Source organism: Xenopus laevis, chromosome 1L (assembly GCF_017654675.1).
Source record: "Xenopus laevis strain J_2021 chromosome 1L, Xenopus_laevis_v10.1, whole genome shotgun sequence".
NCBI classification, from domain to species: Eukaryota; Metazoa; Chordata; class Amphibia; order Anura; family Pipidae; genus Xenopus; species Xenopus laevis.
The window spans coordinates 142,685,200-142,709,503 of record NC_054371.1 but is presented as its reverse complement, the minus strand read 5'-3'; the positions used below and the strand labels follow the sequence as shown (position 1 = coordinate 142,709,503).

General features: G+C 39.3%; 1 protein-coding gene across 2 annotated transcripts in view; it reads right to left on the bottom strand.

The window, feature by feature from the left end:
- pcsk5.L (proprotein convertase subtilisin/kexin type 5 L homeolog) overlaps positions 1 to 24,304 on the bottom strand; it is a 237,696-nt gene that overhangs the window by 54,818 nt on the left and 158,574 nt on the right. For both annotated transcript variants that reach the window (XM_018248748.2, XM_041582244.1), the window contains one exon: positions 78 to 180. In XM_018248748.2, the coding sequence (XP_018104237.1) occupies positions 78 to 180 (103 nt within the window). The remainder of the gene's footprint in view (positions 1 to 77; positions 181 to 24,304) is intronic.

The window sequence follows — 24,304 nt, the reverse complement described above, 5'->3', positions numbered from 1 at the left end:
AGGTACAACTAACATTCAGAACTTTATTCCGTTGAGCTATCACAGAGTCTCCAAAAGAATTAAAAAACAAATATTACCTTGTTAGGGAGCAGCCTATGCAATTATTTTTGCCAGGACCAATACATTTGGCGCAGGAGGCGTCACAGAATTTACATCTTCCATTTTCATCAATGTATTCCCCTAGAAGAGAAATTAGAACAGTAATCTGATTAGTTGCCATAGGAAACTGCACCGTATTCCTAAATAAATCCTCATATCTGTGGTACAACCATACAAACCTATCCATCCTGTATTTTAAAAAATGCATCTATGGAATAAGGTCGTTTACCATTTTTCCGAGCATATAATAATCAAGGCTACACACAGTTTCCATATCTGATCATTTTTCAGAGGCAAAAGATCTATCAACGGTAGAATGAAATCATGATGTTACATAAAATACACAGTTCTCTGAAATGAGAATCATCAAAAGTCTTTGGAAGCAGAACTGCTAACAATGATTGAGATTGTCTAGTGATGAGGAGAACATATTCCTAAGGGTGAGTTTTGACAGGATGAAGAGCAGCCATAGCAGGGCAGCTAACACTGATGGATGATTAATATAATAAGAATGACTGATGCATTCCTTATATAGACAGATAATGGCTCCAGTCCAAAGACAGAGCAAGCCAGCGTAACTTTATTCTCTTTTCATGCCTTATGGTGTTCGTGAAATGAAAGCACCTTTTCTTCAGGCAAGTCTTTCAAGAGTTCAGGAAGTAAAGACGTATTTGTTTGGTACAGGTATAAAAAAAAATATATATATATATATATATATATATATATATATTCATATTCTAGTATCTAAAAATGTGTAGTAATAAATAAGCCCTATTGTTTTATTTTTTCTTTTACTAATTTGCTTTTTGTTTGGGCATTAACATGATTAAAATTAAGCTATGATCATATGATTTTTATGGCAATAAATATTCCTTTGTTTTTTTAACATGTTTTTGCAAATCATGAAGCACGGTGCTGCACATTACCAAAAGATGCCTCTGGAAACCCTGAGAATTCAGTATTCATGTAGCCACTTTTTGTTGTTTGTTTATTGGTGCTGGTGATTGTCTCTGCTTCCTGACTGGCAGCCCTGTGATACTTTATGGCAGGGATCCTAGAGAAACACTCGGAATCTAATAAAAGTTCTCGCAAGGCAAAATAAAGCTTTAATTGCCCTCTATGTCTGACTGATTTACATAGCTGATAAAGTAGCACAGATGAGAAAGACTAACCTTGTAGGGCTATGTCACACATGGGGGTATATTTATCAAAGAGTGAAGTTAGAGATCTCTACAGTCCACAGAGTGAAATAACGCCACTCTCCATTTATTTCTATGGGATTTTTATAGGCGTATTTATCCAAGGATGATAGTGAAAGTTCACCATTTGACAAATATGCCTTTAGAAATCTCTAACTTCACTCCTTGATAAATATACCCCTAGGAGTAGGGATGGGAAAATTCGATTTGATCCAAAAATTAGCCGTCGGCAAAATGTCGCAGATGCCCATTAAAGTCTATGGGTGTCAAAATTTTTCGAACACGCGGCGAAATTTTTTGGCGCACAACGCCATACAAGTCTATGGGCGTCATTTCCACACCGAAACAAGGTGAATTCACCCATCCCTACCTAGGAGTTTTCTCCAATGGAGTTTTTTTGCTGCGGGAGAGCTGCCCATCCATTGGTGTTTACGTAGGCAGAGACAGTATGGAGACATAGGGGTAAATTTACTAAGCGGCAAAAATTCGCTATCGACCGATTCGCTACCCATCACAACAGGCGAAAATTCGATGGGGAAAATTCGATGGGATAATGATAATTTACTAAAATGCAAAGTTTCGTCCTGGCCGATGGACGCTGGTGAATTGTCGCTAGCGTTACTTTGGCAATGTGAGCAAATCAAAGTGAAGATGCGCTAGCGTTCAATTCTGCCTAGCGCACATTCATTAGAGGTCTTTCACTCAGGCTAATTTGCATACGGTGGGAAATTTAAAGTTGAATGGACCTCTTTATGTTATATGTTGCATCTAATCCATTACATTGACACTGATAACTAGACATGTCCGAGGAACCTTAATAAAGACAAAAGAGTTGCCCAACACATGAGTCCACTGTAAAATTATGTTCCAAATGTTAGAAAATGTATGGGGGAAACCGATTACACAACAAAAAAATATTTTTGGACTTTTGCAGCCTATCACCCTGAAAAAAGGAAAAGACGCCAGCGTTTTTTTGAACTTAGAAGTTTTTCCACTCTGCATTTTAGTGAATTTGCAGAGTAATGTCCATTTGCCAGAGCGAAAAGTCGCCTGGCGATAGAGTGTGAATCACCGCTAGCGTCTATGTATTTCACTAGCAAAGTGACGCCTGCGCCCATTAGTAAATCGTCAAAGTCACTGCGGTCGGTAACACTGGTGAATCGTTGCCATCGTTAATCACTTTGCCCTTTAGTAAATCTGCGCCATAGTGTGACATAGTCCTTATATATACTGTCATGGGAAAAACATTTTTTTCAAAATGAATCAGTTAGTGCTGCTCCATCAGAATTCTGCACTGAAATCCATTTCTCAAAAGAGCAAACAGATTTTTTTATATTCAATTTTGAAATCTGACATGGGGCTAAACATATTGTCAATTTCCCAGCTGCCCCAAGTCATGTGACTTGTGCTCTGATAAACTTCAATCACTCTTTACTGCTGTACTGCAAGTTGGAGTGATAGCACCCCCCTCCCTCCCCAGCAGCCAAACAAAAGAACAATGGGAAGGTAACCAGATAACAGCTCCCCTAACACAAGATAACAGCTGCCTGGTAGATCTAAGAACAACACTCAAAAGTAAAAACCCATGTCACATTCAGTTACATTGAGAAGGAAAAACAGCAGCCTGCCAGAAAGCATTTCTCTCCTAAAGTGCAGGCACAAGTCACATGACCAGGGGCAGCTGGGAAACTAACTATATGTCTAGCCCCATGTCAGATTTCAAAATTAAATATAAAAAAAATCTGTTTGCTCTTTTGAGAAATGGATTTCAGTGCAGAATTCTGCTGGACTAGCACTATTAACTGATGTGTTTTGAAAAAAACATGTTTTCCGATGACAGGATCCCTTTAAAGACATAAATATCATACACCTCAATTTCTAATGTGGTGTAAACTAACACAGTACCATTAATGCTTGAGTAAACAATGAATGGGATAATAGCCAGTGTGATGGTTATTACAATGGGTTCATTGGTGTGTGTTTCTGTGATGTTTTCTCTGTAATTATATATTAGCTTTCACATGCAGAAGAGTAAAGTATGGAATGGAGAGTGCCTGATAGGGATGTAGCGAACGTCGGAAAAAAAGTTCGCGAACATATTCGCGAACTTGCGCAAAAATGCGAGCGGTTCGCGAACGGTTCGCGAACCCCATAGACTTCAATGGGAAGGCGAACTTTAACATCTAGAAAAGACATTTCTGGCCAGAAAAATGATTTTAAAGTTGTTTAAAGGGTGCAACGACCTGGACAGTGGCATGCCAGAGGGGGATCAAGGGCAAAATGTATCTGAAAAATCTGCCTGTGTGTGCTTGGAAGAGATAGTGTAGGGGGAGAGCTGTTAGTGATTTCAGGGACAGATGATAGTAAGTTTGCTGGCTAGTAATCTGCTTGATACTGCTCTGTATTGGAGGGACAGAAGTCTGCAGGGATTTGAGGGACATTTTAGCTTAGGTAGCTTTGCTGGCTAGTAATCTACTGTTCTCTTTAAACAACTGCCATACGTTGACCTTGTAGGCATTGTTTGCCCAGTTTTTTTGGACGCAGCCACTGAAGCACAGTTGCCAGAAAAAATATGCCATATAAATGCTGAAAATAGTCATTTTTCGCCATACGTTGACCTTGTAGACATTGTTTGCCCAGTTTTTTTGGACGCAGCCACTGAAGCACAGTTGCCAGAAAAAATATGCCATATAAATGCTGAAAATAGTAATTTTTCGCCATACGTTGACCTTGTAGACATTGTTTGCCCAGTTTTTTTGGTTGCAGCCACTGAAGCACAGTTGCCAGAAAAAATATGCCACATAAATGCTGAAAATAGTCATTTTTTGCCATATACGTTGAGTCAACGTATGGCAAAAAATGACTATTTTCAGCATTTATATGGCATATTTTTTCTGGCCTCTGTGCTTCAGTGGCTGTGGCCAAAAAAACTGGGCAAACAATGCCTACAAGGTCAACGTCGTTGACCTTGTAGGCATTGTTTGCCCAGTTTTTTTGGCCACAGCCACTGAAGCACAGAGGCCAGAAAAAATATGCCATATAAATGCTGAAAATAGTCATTTTTTTGGTCGCAGCCACTGAAGCACAGTTGCCAGAAAAATTATGCCATATAAATGCTGAAAATATAATTTTTTTGGTTGCAGCCACTGAAGCACAGAGGCCAGAAAAATTATGCCATATAAATGCAGAAAATATGCATTTTTTTGGTCGCAGCCACTGAAGCACAGTTGACAGAAAAATTATGCCATATAAATGCTGAAAATATAAATTTTTTTGGTTGCAGCCACTGAAGCACAGAGGCCAGAAAAATTATGCCATATAAATGCAGAAAATATGCATTTTTTTGGTCGCAGCCACTGAAGCACAGTTGCCAGAAAAATTATGCCATACAAATGCTGAAAATAGTAATTTTTTTGGTTGCAGCCACTGAAGCACAGAGGCCAGAAAAATTATGCCATATAAATGCAGAAAATATGCATTTGTTTGGTCGCAGCCACTGAAGCACAGTTGACAGAAAAATTATGCCATATAAATGCTGAAAATATAAATTTTTTTGGTTGCAGCCACTGAAGCACAGAGGCCAGAAAAATTATGTCATATAAATGCAGAAAATAGGCATTTTTTTGGTCGCAGCCACTGAAGCACAGAGGCCAGAAAAAATTAAACCAGTAGGGTTTGCACCCTAGTTTGTAACGGTGGCGGAGGGAGGAGGAGGACGCTAAAGGACAGCTGTGTGTGGAGTCATGAGGCTTGAAGAGAAGGACAGCTGCATAGAAGTCAGAACAAGTCTTCCGGCGTGCAGTAACCCTCCGAGATCCACCCCTCATTCATTTTAATAAAGGTCAGGTAATCGACACTTTTGTGACCTAGGCGAGTTCTCTTCTCAGTTACAATCCCTCCTGCTGCACTGAAGGTCCTTTCTGAGAGCACACTTGAGGCTGGGCAAGACAAGAGGTTCATGGCAAATTGTGACAGCTCTGGCCACAGATCAAGCCTGCGCACCCAGTAGTCCAGGGGTTCATCGCTCCTCAGAGTGTCGATATCTGCAGTTAATGCCAGGTAGTCCGCTACCTGCCGGTCGAGGCGTTCTTTGAGGGTGGATCCAGAAGGGTTGTGGCGCTGCCTTGGACAGAAAAACATTTGCATGTCTGACGTTACAGACTGGCCAAAGGGCTTTGTCCTTGCAGGTGTGCTCGTGGCAGGATTACTGGCACCTCTGCCCCTGGAATGTTGATGAGTTCCTGAAGTGACATCACCCTTAAAAGCATTGTACAACATGTTTTGCAGGCTGGTTTGTAAATGCCGCATCTTTTCGGACTTGTGGTATGTTGGTAACATTTCTGACACTTTATGCTTGTACCGAGGGTCTAGTAGCGTTGCGACCCAGTACAGGTCCTTCTCCTTAAGCCTCTTGATACGGGGGTCCTTCAACAGGCATGACAGCATGAAAGACCCCATTCTCACAAGGTTGGATGCAGAGCTATCCATCTCCGCTTCCTCATTATCAAGGACTGCATCATCCACGGTCTCCTCCCCCCAGCCACGTACAAGACCAGGGGTCCCCAAAAGGTCACCACTAGCCCCCTGGGAAGCCTGCTCCTGTTGGTCCTCCTCCTCCTCCTCCACAAAGCCACCTTCCTCCTCTGACTCCACTTCTGGCACCTCTCCCTGCGTTGCAGCAGGTGCCTGGGTTCGTTCTGGTGATTCCGACCAGAAATCGTGCGCTTCCAGCTCCTCGTCACGCTGGTCTACAGCCTCATCTGTCACTCATCGCACGGCACGCTCCAGGAAGAAAGCGAAGGGTATTAGGTCGCTGATGGTGCCTTCGGTGCGACTGACCATATTTGTCACCTCTTCAAAAGGTCGCATGAGCCTGCAGGCATCGCGCATAAGCACCCAGTAACGGGGGAAAAAAATCCCCAGCTGTGCAGATCCAGTCCTACCACCCAGTTCAAAAGGTACTCGTTGACGGCCCTTTGTTGTTGCAGCAGACGTTCCAACATAAGGAGCGTTGAATTCCAGCGAGTCTGGCTGTCAGAAATCAAACGCCTGACTGGCATGTTGTAGCGCTGCTGAATGTCAGCAAGGCGTGCCATGGCTGTGTAGGAACGTCTGAAATGGGCCGACACCTTTCTGGACTGGGTGAGAACGTCCTGGAATCCTGGGTACTTGGAGACAAAACGTTGGACTATTAAATTTAACACATGTGCCATGCAGGGCACATGTGTTAAATTGCCTAGTCTCAACGCTGCCAACAGATTGCTTCCATTGTCACACACCACTTTTCCGATCTGCAGTTGGTGTGGGGTCAGCCACCGATCGGCCTGTGACTGCAGAGATGACAGGAGTACAGATCCGGTATGGTTTTTGCTTTCCAGGCACGTCATCCCCAAGACAGCGTGACAACGGCGTACCTGGCACGTCGAATAGCCTAGGGGGAGCTGGGGGTGCACAGGTGTGGAGGAGGAGAAGGAGGACCCAGCAGCAGAGTAAGAAGAAGAAGAAGACGAGGTAGAGAGTGATGGAGGAGTAGAGGTGGTGGCAGAACCGCGTGCAATCCGTGGCGGTGACACCAACTCCACTGTTGTTGTTGAGCTACCCATTCCCTGCTTCCCAGCCATTACCAAGTTCACCCAGTGGGCAGTGTAGGTGACATACCTGCCCTGACCATGCTTGGAGGACCATGCGTCAGTAGTCATATGGACCTTTGGCCCAACACTAAGTGACAGAGATGCGGTAACTTGGCTCTGCACATGTTGGTACAGGTGTGGTATTCCCTTTTTAGAAAAAAAATTGCGGCTGGGTACCTTCCACTGCGGTGTCCCAATTGCTACAAATTTGCGGAAGGCCTCAGAGTCCACCAGCTGGTATGGTAAAAGCTGGCGGGCTAAGAGTGCAGACAAGCCAGCTGTCAGACGCCGGGCAAGGGGGTGACAGTCAGACATTGGCTTCTTACGCTCAAACATGGCCTTCACAGAAACTTGGCTGGTGGCAGATGACTGGGAATGGGAACAGGTGGTCAAGGTGGAAGGCGGAGTGGAGGGTGGTTCAGACGGGTCAAGGAGAGCAGAGGTAGAGCAGTAAGATGCTGGACCAGAAGGAGTGTGGCTTTTAGTTTGCCTGTTGCCTTTGAGGTGTTGCTCCCAAAGTGCTTTGTGCTTGCCGCTCATGTGCCTTCGCATAGAAGTTGTACCTATGTGGCTGTTGGGCTTACCAAGGCTCAGTTTCTGACTGCACTCATTGCAAATTACAATGCTTTTGTCAGAGGCACACACATTAAAAAAATCCCACACTGCTGACTTTTTGGAAGTGTGCGATCTGGCGGTAACAGTAGAAGTTGGCGGAGTTGGCGGTATTGGCGGCAATGGCGGGTGCGTTGGCCGGCTGAACACAGGTGCCGATACATGTTGTTGCCCTACTGATCCCTGCGGGCTGTCCTCCCTGCTTCTTCTAAGTCTTATTCTCCTACTGCCTCTCTGACTCTCCGTCTCTCCATCTGAACTACCCTCCTCTTGCTCTCTTCTACTAGGCACCCACAAAACATCAATCTCCTCATCATCATTCTCCTCAGATGCATCAATTTCTTCTGACACATCACAGAAGGAAGCAGCAGCGGGGACCTCCTCCTCATCACTCATTATGTCCATCTCTATCGTGTTCTCTGCCAGAATTAAATCTGGTGTAAGGTCCTCATCTCCTTCATCTTCTTCTGGCAATAATGGTTGCGCATTACTCAGTTCAAGAAACTCATTGGAAAATAACTCCTCTGACCCCAGTGAAGAAGGGGCACTGGTGGTGGAGGAAGTGTTACGTGGGGTGGCCATAGCAGTGGAGGATGAGGAGGATGTTGTGGTAAAGTTAGAAACGGTAGAGGATGGGGTGTGCTGTGTAAGCCAGTCAACTACCTCTTCAGCATTTTGGGAGTTCAGGGTCATTGGCTTTTTAAAACTGGGCAATTTGCTAGGGCCACAGGATTGCATAGCAGCACGGCCCCTAGCACGGCCTCTGCGTGGCGGCCTGCCTTTGCCTGGCATTATTTTTAAAAAAACAACAACAACAACAAAAACTCAGTTGGTTTTTCTGGAAACGATAATACACACAGCTAGATGGCGGGTTGAAGAAAACACTGTGCAAATAATGCCTACAAAGTCAACGTATACACTACTACAGCGGTGGATACGGATTACGTAAAATATATGAATGCTGCTTGAAAAAAAGTAACTCAAGTGGTTTTTCTAGAGACGATAATATTATCAATATTTAGACAAAATGTGAACAAGGTCACACAGCTCGATGGCGGGTTGAAGAAAACAGTGTGCAAATAATGCCTACAAGGTCAACGTATACACTACTACAGCGGTGGATACGGATTACGTAAAATATATGAATGCTGCTTGAAAAAAAGTAACTCAAGTGGTTTTTCTAGAGACGATAATATTATCAATATTTAGACAAAATGTGAACAAGGTCACACAGCTCGATGGCGGGTTGAAGAAAACAGTGTGCAAATAATGCCTACAAAGTCAACGTATACACTACTACAGCGGTGGATACGGATTACGTAAAATATATGAATGCTGCTTGAAAAAAAGTAACTCAAGTGGTTTTTCTAGAGACGATAATATTATCAATATTTAGACAAAATGTGAACAAGGTCACACAGCTCGATGGCGGGTTGAAGAAAACAGTGTGCAAATAATGCCTACAAGGTCAACGTATACACTACTACAGCGGTGGATACGGATTACGTAAAATATATGAATGCTGCTTGAAAAAAAGTAACTCAAGTGGTTTTTCTAGAGACGATAATATTATCAATATTTAGACAAAATGTGAACAAGGTCACACAGCTCGATGGCGGGTTGAAGAAAACAGTGTGCAAATAATGCCTACAAGGTCAACGTATACACTACTACAGCGGTGGATACGGATTACGTAAAATATATGAATGCTGCTTGAAAAAAAGTAACTCAAGTGGTTTTTCTAGAGACGATAATATTATCAATATTTAGACAAAATGTGAACAAGGTCACACAGCTCGATGGCGGGTTGAAGAAAACAGTGTGCAAATAATGCCTACAAGGTCAACGTATACACTACTACAGCGGTGGATACGGATTACGTAAAATATATGAATGCTGCTTGAAAAAAAGTAACTCAAGTGGTTTTTCTAGAGACGATAATATTATCAATATTTAGACAAAATGTGAACAAGGTCACACAGCTCGATGGCGGGTTGAAGAAAACAGTGTGCAAATAATGCCTACAAGGCCAACGTATACACTACTACAGCGGTGGATACGGATTACGTAAAATATATGAATGCTGCTTGAAAAAAGTGACTCCGGTGTTTTTTCTGGAGACGGTAATATTATGGATATTTAGACAGAATGGGAACAAGGTCACACAGCTCGATGGCGGGTTGAAGAAAACAGTGTGCAAATAATGCCTACAAGGCCAACGTATACACTACTACAGCGGTGGATACGGATTACGTAAAATATATGAATGCTGCTTGAAAAAAGTGACTCCGGTGTTTTTTCTGGAGACGGTAATATTATGGATATTTAGACAGAATGGGAACAAGGTCACACAGCTCGATGGCGGGTTGAAGAAAACAGTGTGCAAATAATGCCTACAAGGCCAACGTATACACTACTACAGCGGTGGATACGGATTACGTAAAATATATGAATGCTGCTTGAAAAAAGTGACTCCGGTGTTTTTTCTGGAGACGGTAATATTATGGATATTTAGACAGAATGGGAACAAGGTCACACAGCTCGATGGCGGGTTGAAGAAAACAGTGTGCAAATAATGCCTACAAGGCCAACGTATACACTACTACAGCGGTGGATACGGATTACGTAAAATATATGAATGCTGCTTGAAAAAAGTGACTCCGGTGTTTTTTCTGGAGACGGTAATATTATGGATATTTAGACAGAATGGGAACAAGGTCACACAGCTCGATGGCGGGTTGAAGAAAACAGTGTGCAAATAATGCCTACAAGGCCAACGTATACACTACTACAGCGGTGGATACGGATTACGTAAAATATATGAATGCTGCTTGAAAAAAGTGACTCCGGTGTTTTTTCTGGAGACGGTAATATTATGGATATTTAGACAGAATGGGAACAAGGTCACACAGCTCGATGGCGGGTTGAAGAAAACAGTGTGCAAATAATGCCTACAAGGCCAACGTATACACTACTACAGCGGTGGATACGGATTACGTAAAATATATGAATGCTGCTTGAAAAAAGTGACTCCGGTGTTTTTTCTGGAGACGGTAATATTATGGATATTTAGACAGAATGGGAACAAGGTCACACAGCTCGATGGCGGGTTGAAGAAAACAGTGTGCAAATAATGCCTACAAGGCCAACGTATACACTACTACAGCGGTGGATACGGATTACGTAAAATATATTATGGCTGCTTGAAAAAAGTGACTCCGGTGTTTTTTCTGGAGACGGTAATATTATGGATATTTAGACAGAATGTGAACAAGGTCACACAGCTCGATGGCGGGTTGAAGAAAACAGTGTGCAAATAATGCCTACAGGGCAAATAATGCCTAAAAGGTCAACTTATACACTACTACAGCGGTAGTAAAATAAAAAAAAGTAAAATAAAAAAAAAATGAATATTAAAAAAAAAAAATTAAAGTTGGTGCTGCTGAACTACTAGGAGCAGCAGATTAGCACACCAGTCCCACTCCCCAACACTGCTAGACTAATAGCACTGGGCTCTTATAGTAGTAGTAGTAGTAGTAGTAGTAAAACAACAAAAAAATAAATAAAAGCAGTCCTTACAAGGACTACTGTTATTGCAGCAGTCAGCAGATGAGATCAGAAGCAGGACAGCTGCCCACTGCAGCTACATACAGAGCACTGCAGTAGAAGGTAGATTACTAGCCAGCAAAGCTACCTAAGCTAAAATGTCCCTCAAACCCCTGCAGACTTCTGTCCCTCCAATAACAGAGCAGTATCAAAACGATTACTAGCCAGCAAACTTTCAACTGTCCCTGAAATCACTAACAGGCAGCAGCTCTCTCCCCACACTATCTCTTCAGCACACACAGGCAGAGTGAAAAAACGCTGCAGGGCTTCGGTTTTTATAGGGAAGGGGAGTGGTCCAGGGGAGAGCTTCCTGATTGGCTGCCATGTACCTGCTGGTCTGGGGTGAGAGGGCAAAAAAAAGCGCCAACAATGGCGAACCCAAAATGGCGAACGTCGCGCGACGTTCGCGAACTTCCGGCGAGCGCGAACACCCGATGTTCGCGCGAACAAGTTCGCCGGCGAACAGTTCGCGACATCTCTAGTGCCTGAATTGGCTCGGCAATGACTTGCAAAGGCTGATATTGACTTCTACTAACAACATACAGTAAATGTGGCCACACACAGATTGACCTTTGGGTTCTCCAACTGATTGGGTTGCAGGATAAAAGATGGATATTATGTGATTTAGCCATCCATGAGGATAGCCAAAAAGCATTGTTCATCGACCCAAACAATTGGATCTGACAGGAAATGAGAATCTCCACTTTTCACTTTTTAATCTAGAAATGCATCATTCCTCTGAGACTATGCACCTGCATATGAGATATACACTTTGGATAGACCAACTTGATATTATTGCCCGAATGTCTGTCACAAGTGAGGTGCTAAAAACAGCCCAATTTAGCTGCAACATACAGCGCCATCTTCCCCTGTACAAGTGCAGTGCACAACAATAGAACATGGTTCTATATACAGTAGTTGTTCCATGAAGTCTAGTCTGCCACTGGGTTCTACCTTACTTGCTTTAGGTGCCTCTCTGAAGATTGTCATTAGTAAGGCAAACTGTAAGGGCTTCCCTTGATTGCAATCTTCCTCCCTGATTGCTTCAATCTGTGTGATAGACTTGGAATGTAACAACTGTAGTCAAGTGGCTACTTTAAAGTTATCTGAGAGCACTAGATAATGGGAAATATCCAGTTTAATTAATGGCTAGATGTGCAATTAGCAGTAAGTAAACATACTTTTAAACAGTAGTGGGGAAAATCTAGGAATGCACTAAATTCATAATTGTTGGATTTTGATAAATACCAAATTCTGCATAAGAGGTTTGACCAAATCCCAAACCAAATCCAAACCCATGATGATGCATAGGGTGAACCCTTTTAGATTTTCAATATTTTTGTATAAGTCCTATAACTATATAATAAAAACCCAATTGTACAACCAAGTTAAAGCATAATGCTTGTTCATTTATTGATTGAGGCAAATTATCCAAAGTAACATATTTGTGTCTCCGAATGACCTGTACAGCTCCGACTGGCTTTCTCAATTCCGATTGGTACAGGAGACTGGCTTTGTCAATACCGAATGACCTGTACAGATCAGTCAGAACTGAGAAAGCCTGTACAGGTCTATTGGAATCGAGAAAGCCAGTCGGATGACTAGCCAAACGTCTTCAATGAAAAAGAAAATACGGCAAGTCATATTGCTTGACTTATTACTATTGATATATAATGAATGGATGAATGAGAACCTTCACAGACATATGTGAACCTCTAGGGTTCTCAGTTAATTTGAGTTAGGTGTTTTAACCAATGGGATGATAAACAGAAGTGAGTGTGTATGAGGTTTGTGGAAGTTTGTCATGGCTTGAACAATGGAGATTTCTGAGGATCTCATAAAAACAGCTATTAATGCTCACTGGGCTAAAGAGTTTGGATTCGACCAACCCACTGTAGATGCATTTTGTACAAATGGAGGCAATTCAACACCATTGTAATCTTCCCCAGGATAAGACCACCACCAGGAGAACACAGAAAAACAATGTGCATAATGGGGGTTGCAAGGAAAAAGCTACTACTATCCAAATATTGCTGCCTGTCTACAGCTTGCTTAAGCCACATGAATACGTCTATTGAAATAAAGTTCTGTGTATGGATAGTACCAAAAAAGAACTATTAGACTTGAATAAAAAAGTGTTACAGTTGAAGAAAGGCAAACACTGCATTCCAGCATAAGATCCTTATCCCATCTGTAAAACATGGTGGTAGTGGTAGTATCATGGTCTGTGCCTGCTTTGCTGCCTCTGGACCATGATGACTTGCTACCAGCAAATTCTGCAGGAACATGTCATGGTATCCATCTGTGAACAGAAACTCAAGAAAAAGTAGGTCATGCATAATTAAGACATGCAGCCAGACAACAACCTTAAACACACAAGTTGATCCACCAAAGAAGATGAAAGTCAATGTTTTTCATAGGACAAGTCAAAGTCCTGACCTTAATTCGCAAGAAACTTTGCGGAAGAAGCTGAAGCGGGCAGTTCATATGAGGAAACCCACCATTAAAGCTGTTATTCGAGTATCTGAGGGGCAGTGTAGTTACTGAAAATGTTTAGAAGCAGTTATTGCTGCGCAAGGAGGCCACACCAGTTGCTGAAAGCATACGTTCACATACTTTTGCCTTACACAGAAATGTTATCATTTTTCGCAATAAATAAATGTAAAGAAATAATAAATACAAAATATAAATTTACATTAATAAATCAAAATGAAGAATTATATTTCTAAATCACTTTCTTAATCCAGTTTGGTTTAGCCGTACACCAAGGCTACAAGTCCTCCTTATAAGGGACACCACAGGATATGAGGCTTTGTTCTTAAAGGGATTCTGTCATGATTTTTATGATGTCGTTTTTATTTCTAAATTACACTGTTTACACTGCAGACAATTCACTCTGCAATATAAAATTTCATTCCTGAACCAGCAATAATATAATAATAATATAATATTGGTGTGTAGGCAGCCATCTTGGGTCATTTTGCCTGGTCATGTGCTTTCAGAAAGAGCCAGCATTTTAGGATGGAACTGATTTCTGGCAGGCTGTTGTTTCTCCTACTCAATGTAACTGAATGTGTCGCAGTGGGACCTGGATTTTACTATTGAGTGTTGTTCTTAGATCTACCAGGCAGCTGTTATCTTGTGTTAGGGAGCTGTTATCTGGTTACCTTCCCATTGTTCTGTTGTTAGGTTGCAGTACAGCAGTAAAGAGTGACTGCAGTTAATTTAAGTTACAAAAAAAAAAAAAAAAAAGAGTGACTGCAGTTTATCAGAACACAAGTCATTTGACTGGAGGCAGCTGGGAAACTAACTATATGTCTAGCCCCATGTCAGATTTCAAAATTAAATATAAAAAAAAATCTGTTTCCTCCTTTGAGAAATGGATTTCAGTGCAGAATTCTGCTGGAGCAGCACTATTAACTGATGCGTTTTGAAAAAAACATTTTCTTCCATGACAGTATCCCATTAAGGACAATGTCAGACATGGTGATTTGCTGCCCTCGAAGAAGTACCTGAAAATACCCTCTTAACCGGAAGAATAGGGATTATTGCATGTAAAACACTTCAGCTGGGAAACCCCAGATAAAGTGTTATAAATGTGGCTATTCCCGTGCTTCTCATTGAAAAGTATTTTCGAATGCTTTGTCATCTGTGGTATAGGCAATCTCCCAAGTGATATGTCCGACATCGCTCTAAGAGTGATGCACAGAATCCAGAATACTTTTAAAAAATCAGATTTTCACTATTTTTTTGATTTTTTTTTTTTATCTGATTTTCACGATTTTTTTTAATTTTTCACCCAGAAATCTTTGCCCAAAAACTTTGGGGTATAGCACAAAGCCCAGCGCACATCAAAAAATCATTGGGACTTCTCCCATTGACTTATATGCAACCTCGACAGGTCTGAGATGCCGGATTTTCTGATTCAGACTTTTCCATCCCCTGGGTTTAATAAATTCTGAAAAATGTGTGATTTTTTTAATAGTCAGATTTTATAAAAAATATACATATATATTTTGCATTCGGATTTTAGTAAATAACCCCCTCAATGTATATAAAAAAACACATCACTAAGTGGCATCCAGTGATTGTAAAGGAAAGAATACCTTTTCCCTTCAGTCCCTTCTATGAGGTGCTGGCTGTGACTACTGAATGAACAGAAATTTTCCTGCACTCATTCCTCCCTACGAGACTTGCTCAGAAAGATTGATCTGTGCCTGTGAGTTTAATGATATTATAGTGATGTTTATTGAACACAGAAGGAGGTCACTGAGAGGTAGCCCCTTTCTATGTGAAACATTGGCAGAAATGTGCAATAAAGGCTTTCAGGTACTGAAACCTGAAGTAGTTTCAACATATTTCTCTTACAGTGCTAAGTGGGAACTACACATAGAAACAGAAACTTCACAAAGTCCCTCCTGTGAGTGAAGAATGTTTTGCCCACTGCCCTACTCTGGGGAGTTTTTACTTTTTAGCAAGTAGTATAGTATATATTTAAAACTTTATTCTTATGTGGTTACCCCAATGTAAAAATGACTGTATCCCCTACAACTTTCCCTCCTATATCTGTATGTACTGTATATATATTTCTGACACTGCAGGGACCTATATTTATAAATATAGAATACATAAATACAGGTACGAGGTACAGGAAATCCAGAAACCCTTATCCAGAACGATCTCAATTGCAGGAAGTCCATCTGCCATAGACTCCATTTTAATAAAATAATTCAAATTTTTAAAAATTATTTCCTTTTTCTTTACATTAATAAAAGAGTAACTTGTACTTGACTCTAGGATATAATTAAAAAAAAGAGAGGGGAGTGCACGTGTTTACAAAAACAGGGGGTTTTATTTACAAAGTTATGATCATAAAGTTGATAAGCCTCCATACCACGTCAAGGTAAACCCCATATTGTGGTCTCTAACTATTTACCTCTGGTCATAGTATTCAAAAGGCTGGCACCTCCCTGCGTGGCAGCAATATAATTAATCCTTATTGGAGGCAAAACAATCCTATTGGGTTTAATTCATATTTTATTTTTTTTAGTAGACTTAATGTAGATTCAAATTACAGAACCACCCCTTATCCAGAAAACCCCAGGTCCCAAGCATTCAATTTCTGGATAACAGGTCCCATATCTGTACAGAATAGTAACACTATAAATTTATACAACGTTAGAACCTTTATATATAGGCCCTTCTTCAGGCAAGCACACACCAAAAATCTGATTGGGAATTCAAAATCTCACTAAATATTCACTAGTTCCAAATGAGCTCCAGATATTTACAGTCCCCACATATTTTACAGTCCCCTTTAGTTTCTCAATGTATCTTAGCTTCTCAGTTATGTGCTATCTAGCCAGGAAACATGGTTATCCTTCTAGAGTCAGAGGATCCGCTTTACCACATTCAGTTCAAGCAGGAGCTAGAAGATGATACATGCTGGACAATGATGTGTGCAGGCTTCAGGAACTAGAGAGACACTTAGGTGGTTATTTCTTAAGGTTTGAATTGTGTTCTCAGTCACAAAAATTCGAGTTTTCAAGCTGATTTTTTTGGTAATTTTTTTCTTTTTTTTAGATTTATTATAACCCGACCCTGGAAATATCTTGAATCCGAAAATACAGGTGGCAAAGGTCCCTTGAACCATTTGAAGATATTAATAGCCTACGTGTTAGAGTTTTATTCAGAGAATTTTTTCCCAAAAACTCAAATATTTATCGTATTTATCAAAGGAAGAACCTTCACCCATTGATAAATACTCTTTTAAAAATCCCAGATCATGGGATGATCACTTGAAATCTTTGGCCTGTCTCAGACTCACTGAAATCACGGATTTTCTGGACTTGTTATAAAACATGACATCATTGTAGCTCAAGGGCTATGGACTACAGGGTGATTTCAGACACTAGACATTTTTTTTCTAGCCAAAACATATAGCACCAAAGTCCCTAAGATTTCCAACCCCATGTTACAAGCAGAGATTCTGAAGTTGCATCATGTGCCATTGCCCCAGGGCTAATGTACTGTATATGGTGTTTTCTCTGCCAAATGCCACCTTTGCCCATGGAGCAGATTTTATCCTGAAAATGCCCCATGTGCGTTTTATTTCCAAAATATGTCTGTGTATGATGTCACAGGAAGATGCCATATCAGACATTAGCCTAAATCTCCAGATGAATGGTCTTAGCTGGAGTTTGTCTATCTTCAAACCTCTAGTAGGCATTTAATGCTGTATAAAAAAAAACTTTCATGCCTGTTAGGGTCTACTGCTCCTTTGAAGCATTACCTTTTGGAGGGTCTGATTTTCTTTCTTAGCTTTTCTGTGCCCTGCATTTATTTGCTATTTGCTAAGATTCTCTGGTCTGTAATTTATGGCAATTTTTACCTAGATCCTTGTCGAGGGAGATTTCTAGCTTAAATACGAATCAAATACGGTTAAAATTTTCGGGTCGGAACCATTCGATCGAATATTAGCCATTCAAATTTTTTTTCAATAACCTCCCAGTCGAATTGTGAGTATATTCGAATTTTAAAAAACTCTATGACTGCGGGAAGAGTATATAGCAAAAAAAAAAAAAAGGATAACTATTGTGATCCATGGATAAATGCAGGATTTTTAAAACCCCTTCCCCCATATGTAATAAAAAGGCACAATGTTTGCCCAGGAGCAGTAACTTACAGCAACCAATAAGGTGCTCCCTTTTAAAGTGGTGACCAGTAAAAGCTACTTGCTGATTTGTTGCTATAGGTGATAAGAATTTAGCAAACTTTGCTCTTTATTTTACATATCAACAACAAATGTACTAGTATGAATTGAGCTAGGAATATAACTTACATTTATTCTGTTGTCCTTTCAAGTATTCTTTGGGTATTTACTAGCACTATATTTTACAAACTATTTACATGCATTTGTCATGGGTTGAGTGTAGCACTAGTAAATGTATACAGCATAAAATTAACAAAAAGATTAAAGGAGTTATCTCATCCCCCATTGGAATTAATGCATTGTGATTAACCCTTTTCATGCCAATAATGTACCAGCTATGCCTCGGGCAAGAATGTAAAGAGCAGTGGCATAACTAGGCCATTATTTTTTAGACCCCCAAAATGTATAAAAGTTGACCTGTTTTACCAATATTTATTAAAATGGTATATGGATTAGGGCCTCATGGGGCCCCTATACCCAGTGGCGTAACTAGATGTTGCTGGGCCCCACAGAAAATTAATTTTAGGGCCCCCAACATATCCAGTGTTTGTCCTGTTTTACCAATATATGTTCAAATTGCTCATCAATGTGAGCCTCATGGGGCCCCCCTGCAGCCGCAGGGTCTGCTTCCTCTGTAGTTACGCCCCTGCCTATACCTCCTGGGCCCCCCTGCAGCCACAGAGTCTGCTTCCTCTATAGTTACACCCCTGGTAAAGAGTGAAAGCAATGTGGATTCTTCATTCTGTTTTCCACTTAAACATGGTGCCAGAATAGTGACGTGTATCGAGCCCAACACACACTTTTTAAAAGGCGAATTACATCATTTTTGTATTTTAAGAAAATAATGGATTGATTGCTAACACACCATGAATATGATGGCCGTGGCTTACCTTACAATGGCTTGGTTCTTTCATACAAGCTAGCACATTTTCTTGGTATTATTTATTACTTCAGGATTTTAATTCCTTAATAGTTGTAAATTGTCCAGCAGAGACTGAACAAACATTGCAGATCATTCATGCTGACAATGCATAATGCAAAATACAATTTTAATAGCACGCCATACAAAATTTTAGAAAAATAACTAAGGTCCCAAATATAAACAGTGAAAAAAATACACAAAAGAGTAAGAAAAAAAAGCAATATACTAATGGCCCCCAACAGTTAAAGAAAATTCAAACCCTCCCATTTTACAAACAGTAAATTTGTTTTTTTATTCAACATACCACAAGACAGGAACAAGAATTCTGTTTAATAGAAAAAAAATTAAATGAAATAACAATTTTGGCCATGATTAATTACAATACTATGTTTTTAAACAAAGATAGACCCAACATTTTATACATGTATAATACTTTTTTTTTTTCCAGATAAGCTTATTTTAAACATAACAATGGGACAAAGTGAATGAAATCTTTACTTACATGTTTCAGTTAGAAGTGGAAAAATATCTTTACAATCCATGATATAATTTTACAATTATATTTTTTCAAATAGCAATACTTACTTGTTTATGTATATCTATATATAAATATTTTATATATAAAAAAAACACATATATAACTGCTCAAGGATGCACATTACATATGATTATTTTTTATATATCATTAAATTAAAATTTTAACACATTCATTTCTACTTTTAAATTATTTATATATATATAAAAAATTCCGCCAATAAATTGTTTGATAACTAAGCAATGAATAGGCATGTATGTAACAGACATTGAAAGAAAACATAGAACAAACTGCTCCCCCATAAAGGTGCATACACTTCTACTGCTGTATTGCCACATCTTTATGACCATGCCATGTTTTGCCTGAACAGATATAAAAGCAATTCATTTATCCATAGCCTTACCCAGAATAAGAAAACCTACAGCTACTTATACATTGCTCCTATTTGAATAACATTCATAAAGATACTTGTTTACATGAAAAGTTCTTGTTTTGGCTTTTTAGCACAAATATATGTATGTAAACAGATCCATATCCTGAAGGACTTCGAGATACATAAGATGGCAAGTGCTGGTTTTAAGAGAGGAGGGCGATATTTTTCTTTCACCCCTTTTTGAGGTACTTTTTTTTCATATATTAGCAATGTATCTTCGCTGCAGTTTCCATATAAAGGATAAAAAAACCAAAAATGACTGCAATAGAAAAATGAGCTTTAAATAGAAATGTAGAATTCAATGATCCACGGTCTTTGAAAACCCAACCCTTGCTGTATATGATGAATGTAGTCTAAAATAAGAGCACCTTTTTGTTTTTATGTATGTTATTGATCCACACAACCATTATAGGCAAGGAACATCTTACTCCTTTATTCCATACTCTTTTTCTCTTTCTCCACTAAATACTAAGAGACACACAGACACAAAGTTTGTTAAACCTTAAGAAGGCGCTCTAGTTTTGTGATGTATTTTTTCTATTTAATGGAGTTTGTTCCTTTGAACCGAGATAGAATTAACAAACCATTGGCTGTTACCAGATGCAGCAGACCAATGTACATTATGGTGAAAATCTTCAAAAGACATGGAGCACTAGCAATTTTCACCTGGATTTTACGCTACGAGAAGCGCTTTACCACGTAGAAGCACAGCATATCGGCATTGGAACAGTGAGTGCTCCCTTTTTGCTCTGTTTTTTCAATCAACATTATGCTCAGAAGGAAACAGGAAGTTCCACCAAAAGTAGATATGCCACACAAGCATAGTATTGCAGAGCAACAGAATAAAAAAAACTAAACACATGTCTAGGGCAGGTTAAAGGAAAAGGATAAAATTAAGTAAGTTTTATCAGAAATATCTATATAAATATACCAGTAAACCCTCAAAGTAATGCTGCTCAGAGTCCTCTGTCAAAAGAAACACTGCATTTCTTTCCTTCTATTGTGTATACATGGGCTTCTGTATCAGACTTCCTGCCTTGAGCTTAAACCTCTAGGGCTTGGGTTTGAGCATGTTCAGTTTGCTCCTCTCCTCCCTGTTGTAATCTGAATGAGCAGGGAGAGACTCAGGCAGGAAGTTATGTCACATCAAGCTAATATGGCAGCTGCTATCCTAAACAACCAGATTAAAGACATATGTTAAGATATTAGGCTATGTATGAATCCTGATTCATTATTGACTTGAGAAGAGAACAACATGCATCAAAAGAACTGGCATCAAAACAGGTAAACATTTCAAAACTTCCTACTTGGAAGATAAAATTAAAGAGATTTTGCCAGCTATGCAACTTTGCAGGGGTCACTGGGGCTAATATGCAAAACACATACTTGCCACAGGGCAGCAATCTGTAACAAATCAATTAGAATTTAGATTTGATCATTCTACCGCAGTTAAAGAAATAACAGTGTATCTCTGATGTGTTACACCATGAATTTGAAAAAAATCATTATGTAAATTTTGAGTGACCTAACTTTTTATGAACATATTTAGTTTTATCTCTAATCTGAGCCATAATTTTAACAACAGATTAGAACACAAATGGGAAGGGCCTGGATCAAAAAATGCAAATAATATGTTGTATAAATATCAAAATCAATTAATTATCTTATTGGTTGTTGCCCCCAATAGAAGAGCAACACGTTTAAATTTAGGCAAAAATGGTAGAAAAAAAAGTTGCTCAGATTACCTCTCTAGATCACATTTTAAGGCCACGATCTTTAAGGCAAGTTCAGCAAAGTGAATGATGGAAATGATTTCACTTGATTGATGTTCTTCGTAATTTCAAAGTCTGTGTTACAATAACACTTTTATGTGAGCCATGAATATCTTCTTAATGATACCATTCAAATTGGTGCCTAGAGATGTCATCATTGTATAAGGTGATTGGGGTTGATGTCACTTCAGTCTTATTAACATGTCTGTATTATAAGGTACACTTGTTGTAAAATATATGGAGAGCAGAAGTCACCTACATGCAGCAAACAGCAGCCTATCTGCCTCTATGATTTTTATGCCTATGTGGTGATAAAAAAAAAAAAAAAAACTTATTGCATAAAGGCCATAAATAACTTGTAAAATATACCATTGTATATTGTGGTTAGTGATACCATTACAAAAAATAGTAATTAGTAAGGTTGTGGGTTTCATGACTCCATGAAACTTGTGAAATATAACAAATAATATTCCCGTACTACTGTTAAATATGATGAAACAAAGTCAATTTGGAGTTCCATGACCTGTATAAAAACATACTTTGTCTTGGTGCCTTTACATGGTCATAGAACTCATTGATGAGGTCTGATATTTTTATTTTTGATAAAAGGGGATTCTCTTTAAAGGCCATTTTAAGCTATGTTTTCCTTCTTTACCATTACTAAGCCCTATAATTATCAAATATAAAATCCATTCTAGGTTTAATTATCCTGAATCCATCCAGATAAATGGTATAAATACTAGGGGCAAATTTATAAACTTGTGTAAAAATACATTGGCACTGCCACAATATGCAGGGCAAAAGTCAGTCATTATTAAACTGTGTAATACATTATGGAATGTGTCGCCTAGTGTGAAAATCGAGTGTAAAAAGAGGCGTTGACAAAAAGGCTACCTCATTTCACATTACTGTACATTCTGTAAAAAAAAAATCACAGCTATATAAATATTGCAATCAGCTCTTTCTAATAATTCTTTTGTGATTGTGCTGAATAGCTTTAATACATTCACACAAGGACAACAAAGGAAGCTCTATAAACATGAGGTTTATTTTGCACCCCCTTTGTAAAGCTTTGTTTGGCCTAAAATATACACCTTTATAATAATGCCCCTAGATTTATATGACAAATCTTTTTAAAATCTTGAGCCATAATAATTATTATATAAATTTTGACACAATGTAGTTTGTATTTTAAATCCTGTACATTTAGCTAAAGTAGAAATTGTAGGTTATAGGTGAAACCCCATTAACATATTAAGAATGGTGTAATTTAGTATAAAATATATTGTTGCGTACATTGTTTTTAGATAAGGTAATTTTACATATAAATACAGATATGGGATCCGTTTTCTGGAAACAATTTATCCAGAATAAATTCAATTTTATCCAAATAATCTAATTTTTAAAAAGGATTTCCTTTTTCTCTGTAATGATAAAACAGTACAGGTATGGGATCAGTTACAGATCTGGAAACTAGTTATTCAGGAAGCTCCGAATTATGGAAAGGCTGTCTCCCATAGACTCCATTTCATTCAAATTTTTAAAAATGATTTCCTTTTTCACTGTAATAATAAAACAGTACCTTGTACCGTACTTGATCCAAACTAAGACAACTAATTCTTATTGGAAGCAAAACCAGCCTATTCAGTTTATTTCATGTTTACATGATTTTCTAGTAGACAAGGTATGAAAACCAAATTATGGAAAAAGATCCATTATCTGGAAAACCCCAGGTCCCAAGCATTCTGGATAACAGGTCCCATACCTGTATATGTTTTAAAATGTATAATCACTAAGAAGATTATCTGTATTATAACCAACTGTAAATGAACTACAATGATTTTGCTGGCGGGAGTTAGAAATTGCCAACAGACTGCATGCCTGTCATCTTATCTGTTGCACTTATGCGTTGATGGGTACCTCCAATATAACTGTAGTTTGTAGCATTTCTGTTTTCTGTAATCTATACTGATATCCCATTATATATTCACTATGTGCTCCTTTATAACATGGTAGATGATGGACTGCTCTGATCCTATTAACAACAATGTGCTTTCCAAGTCTACTGGAAACCAGTCCACACAATTAAACTTTGAAATGGTTGTATTAACGTTGCCTGAAGAATATAAATTGTGCAGAGGTGCAGGTACCAGTACTGGCCTAGCCACACACCAGCAATATACTTTTAAACAAAATGGAACACCAGTACTTTGTTGTTCTTCAAAGGGGGTAATACCAAATTTTATTGCAAGGTGCTTCAGACACTGCACACCCGATCAAACGTTTGCTAACTCCAGGTGGGGGGGCAAGCCATTGACGTGGGGTCAGGGGGAGAGCTATGATGTGATTAGTTGATCGCCACGCCAATCTCAGGTAATCCTGCTCGGTTTTCCTAAACTGAAAAACTGGGCAGGCATTGTTTTGTCTCGTGTAAAAACGACTTGCATTCTGCAGAGATATAAATGCCAAATATAAAACATAAACTGCTATTCTACTAAAAGTAGTCCACCAGTTCTCAGTTATCTGAGCTTTGTAATCAACATTGCCAATATCTGAATACACTCTTAATCAGTGGCATAATACATATTCAGGCCCCCAAAATGTCTAGATGTTGACCTGTTTTACCAATATTTATTGAATTAGGGCCTCATGGGGCCCTTATACCTCCTGGCCCCCCCTGCAGCTGCAGGGTCTGCTTCCTCTGTAGTTACGCCCCTGCTCTTAATATATACAAGATATACAGTGAGAGACCAACAAAGATCTGAAACAAGCACCCCCATTGAC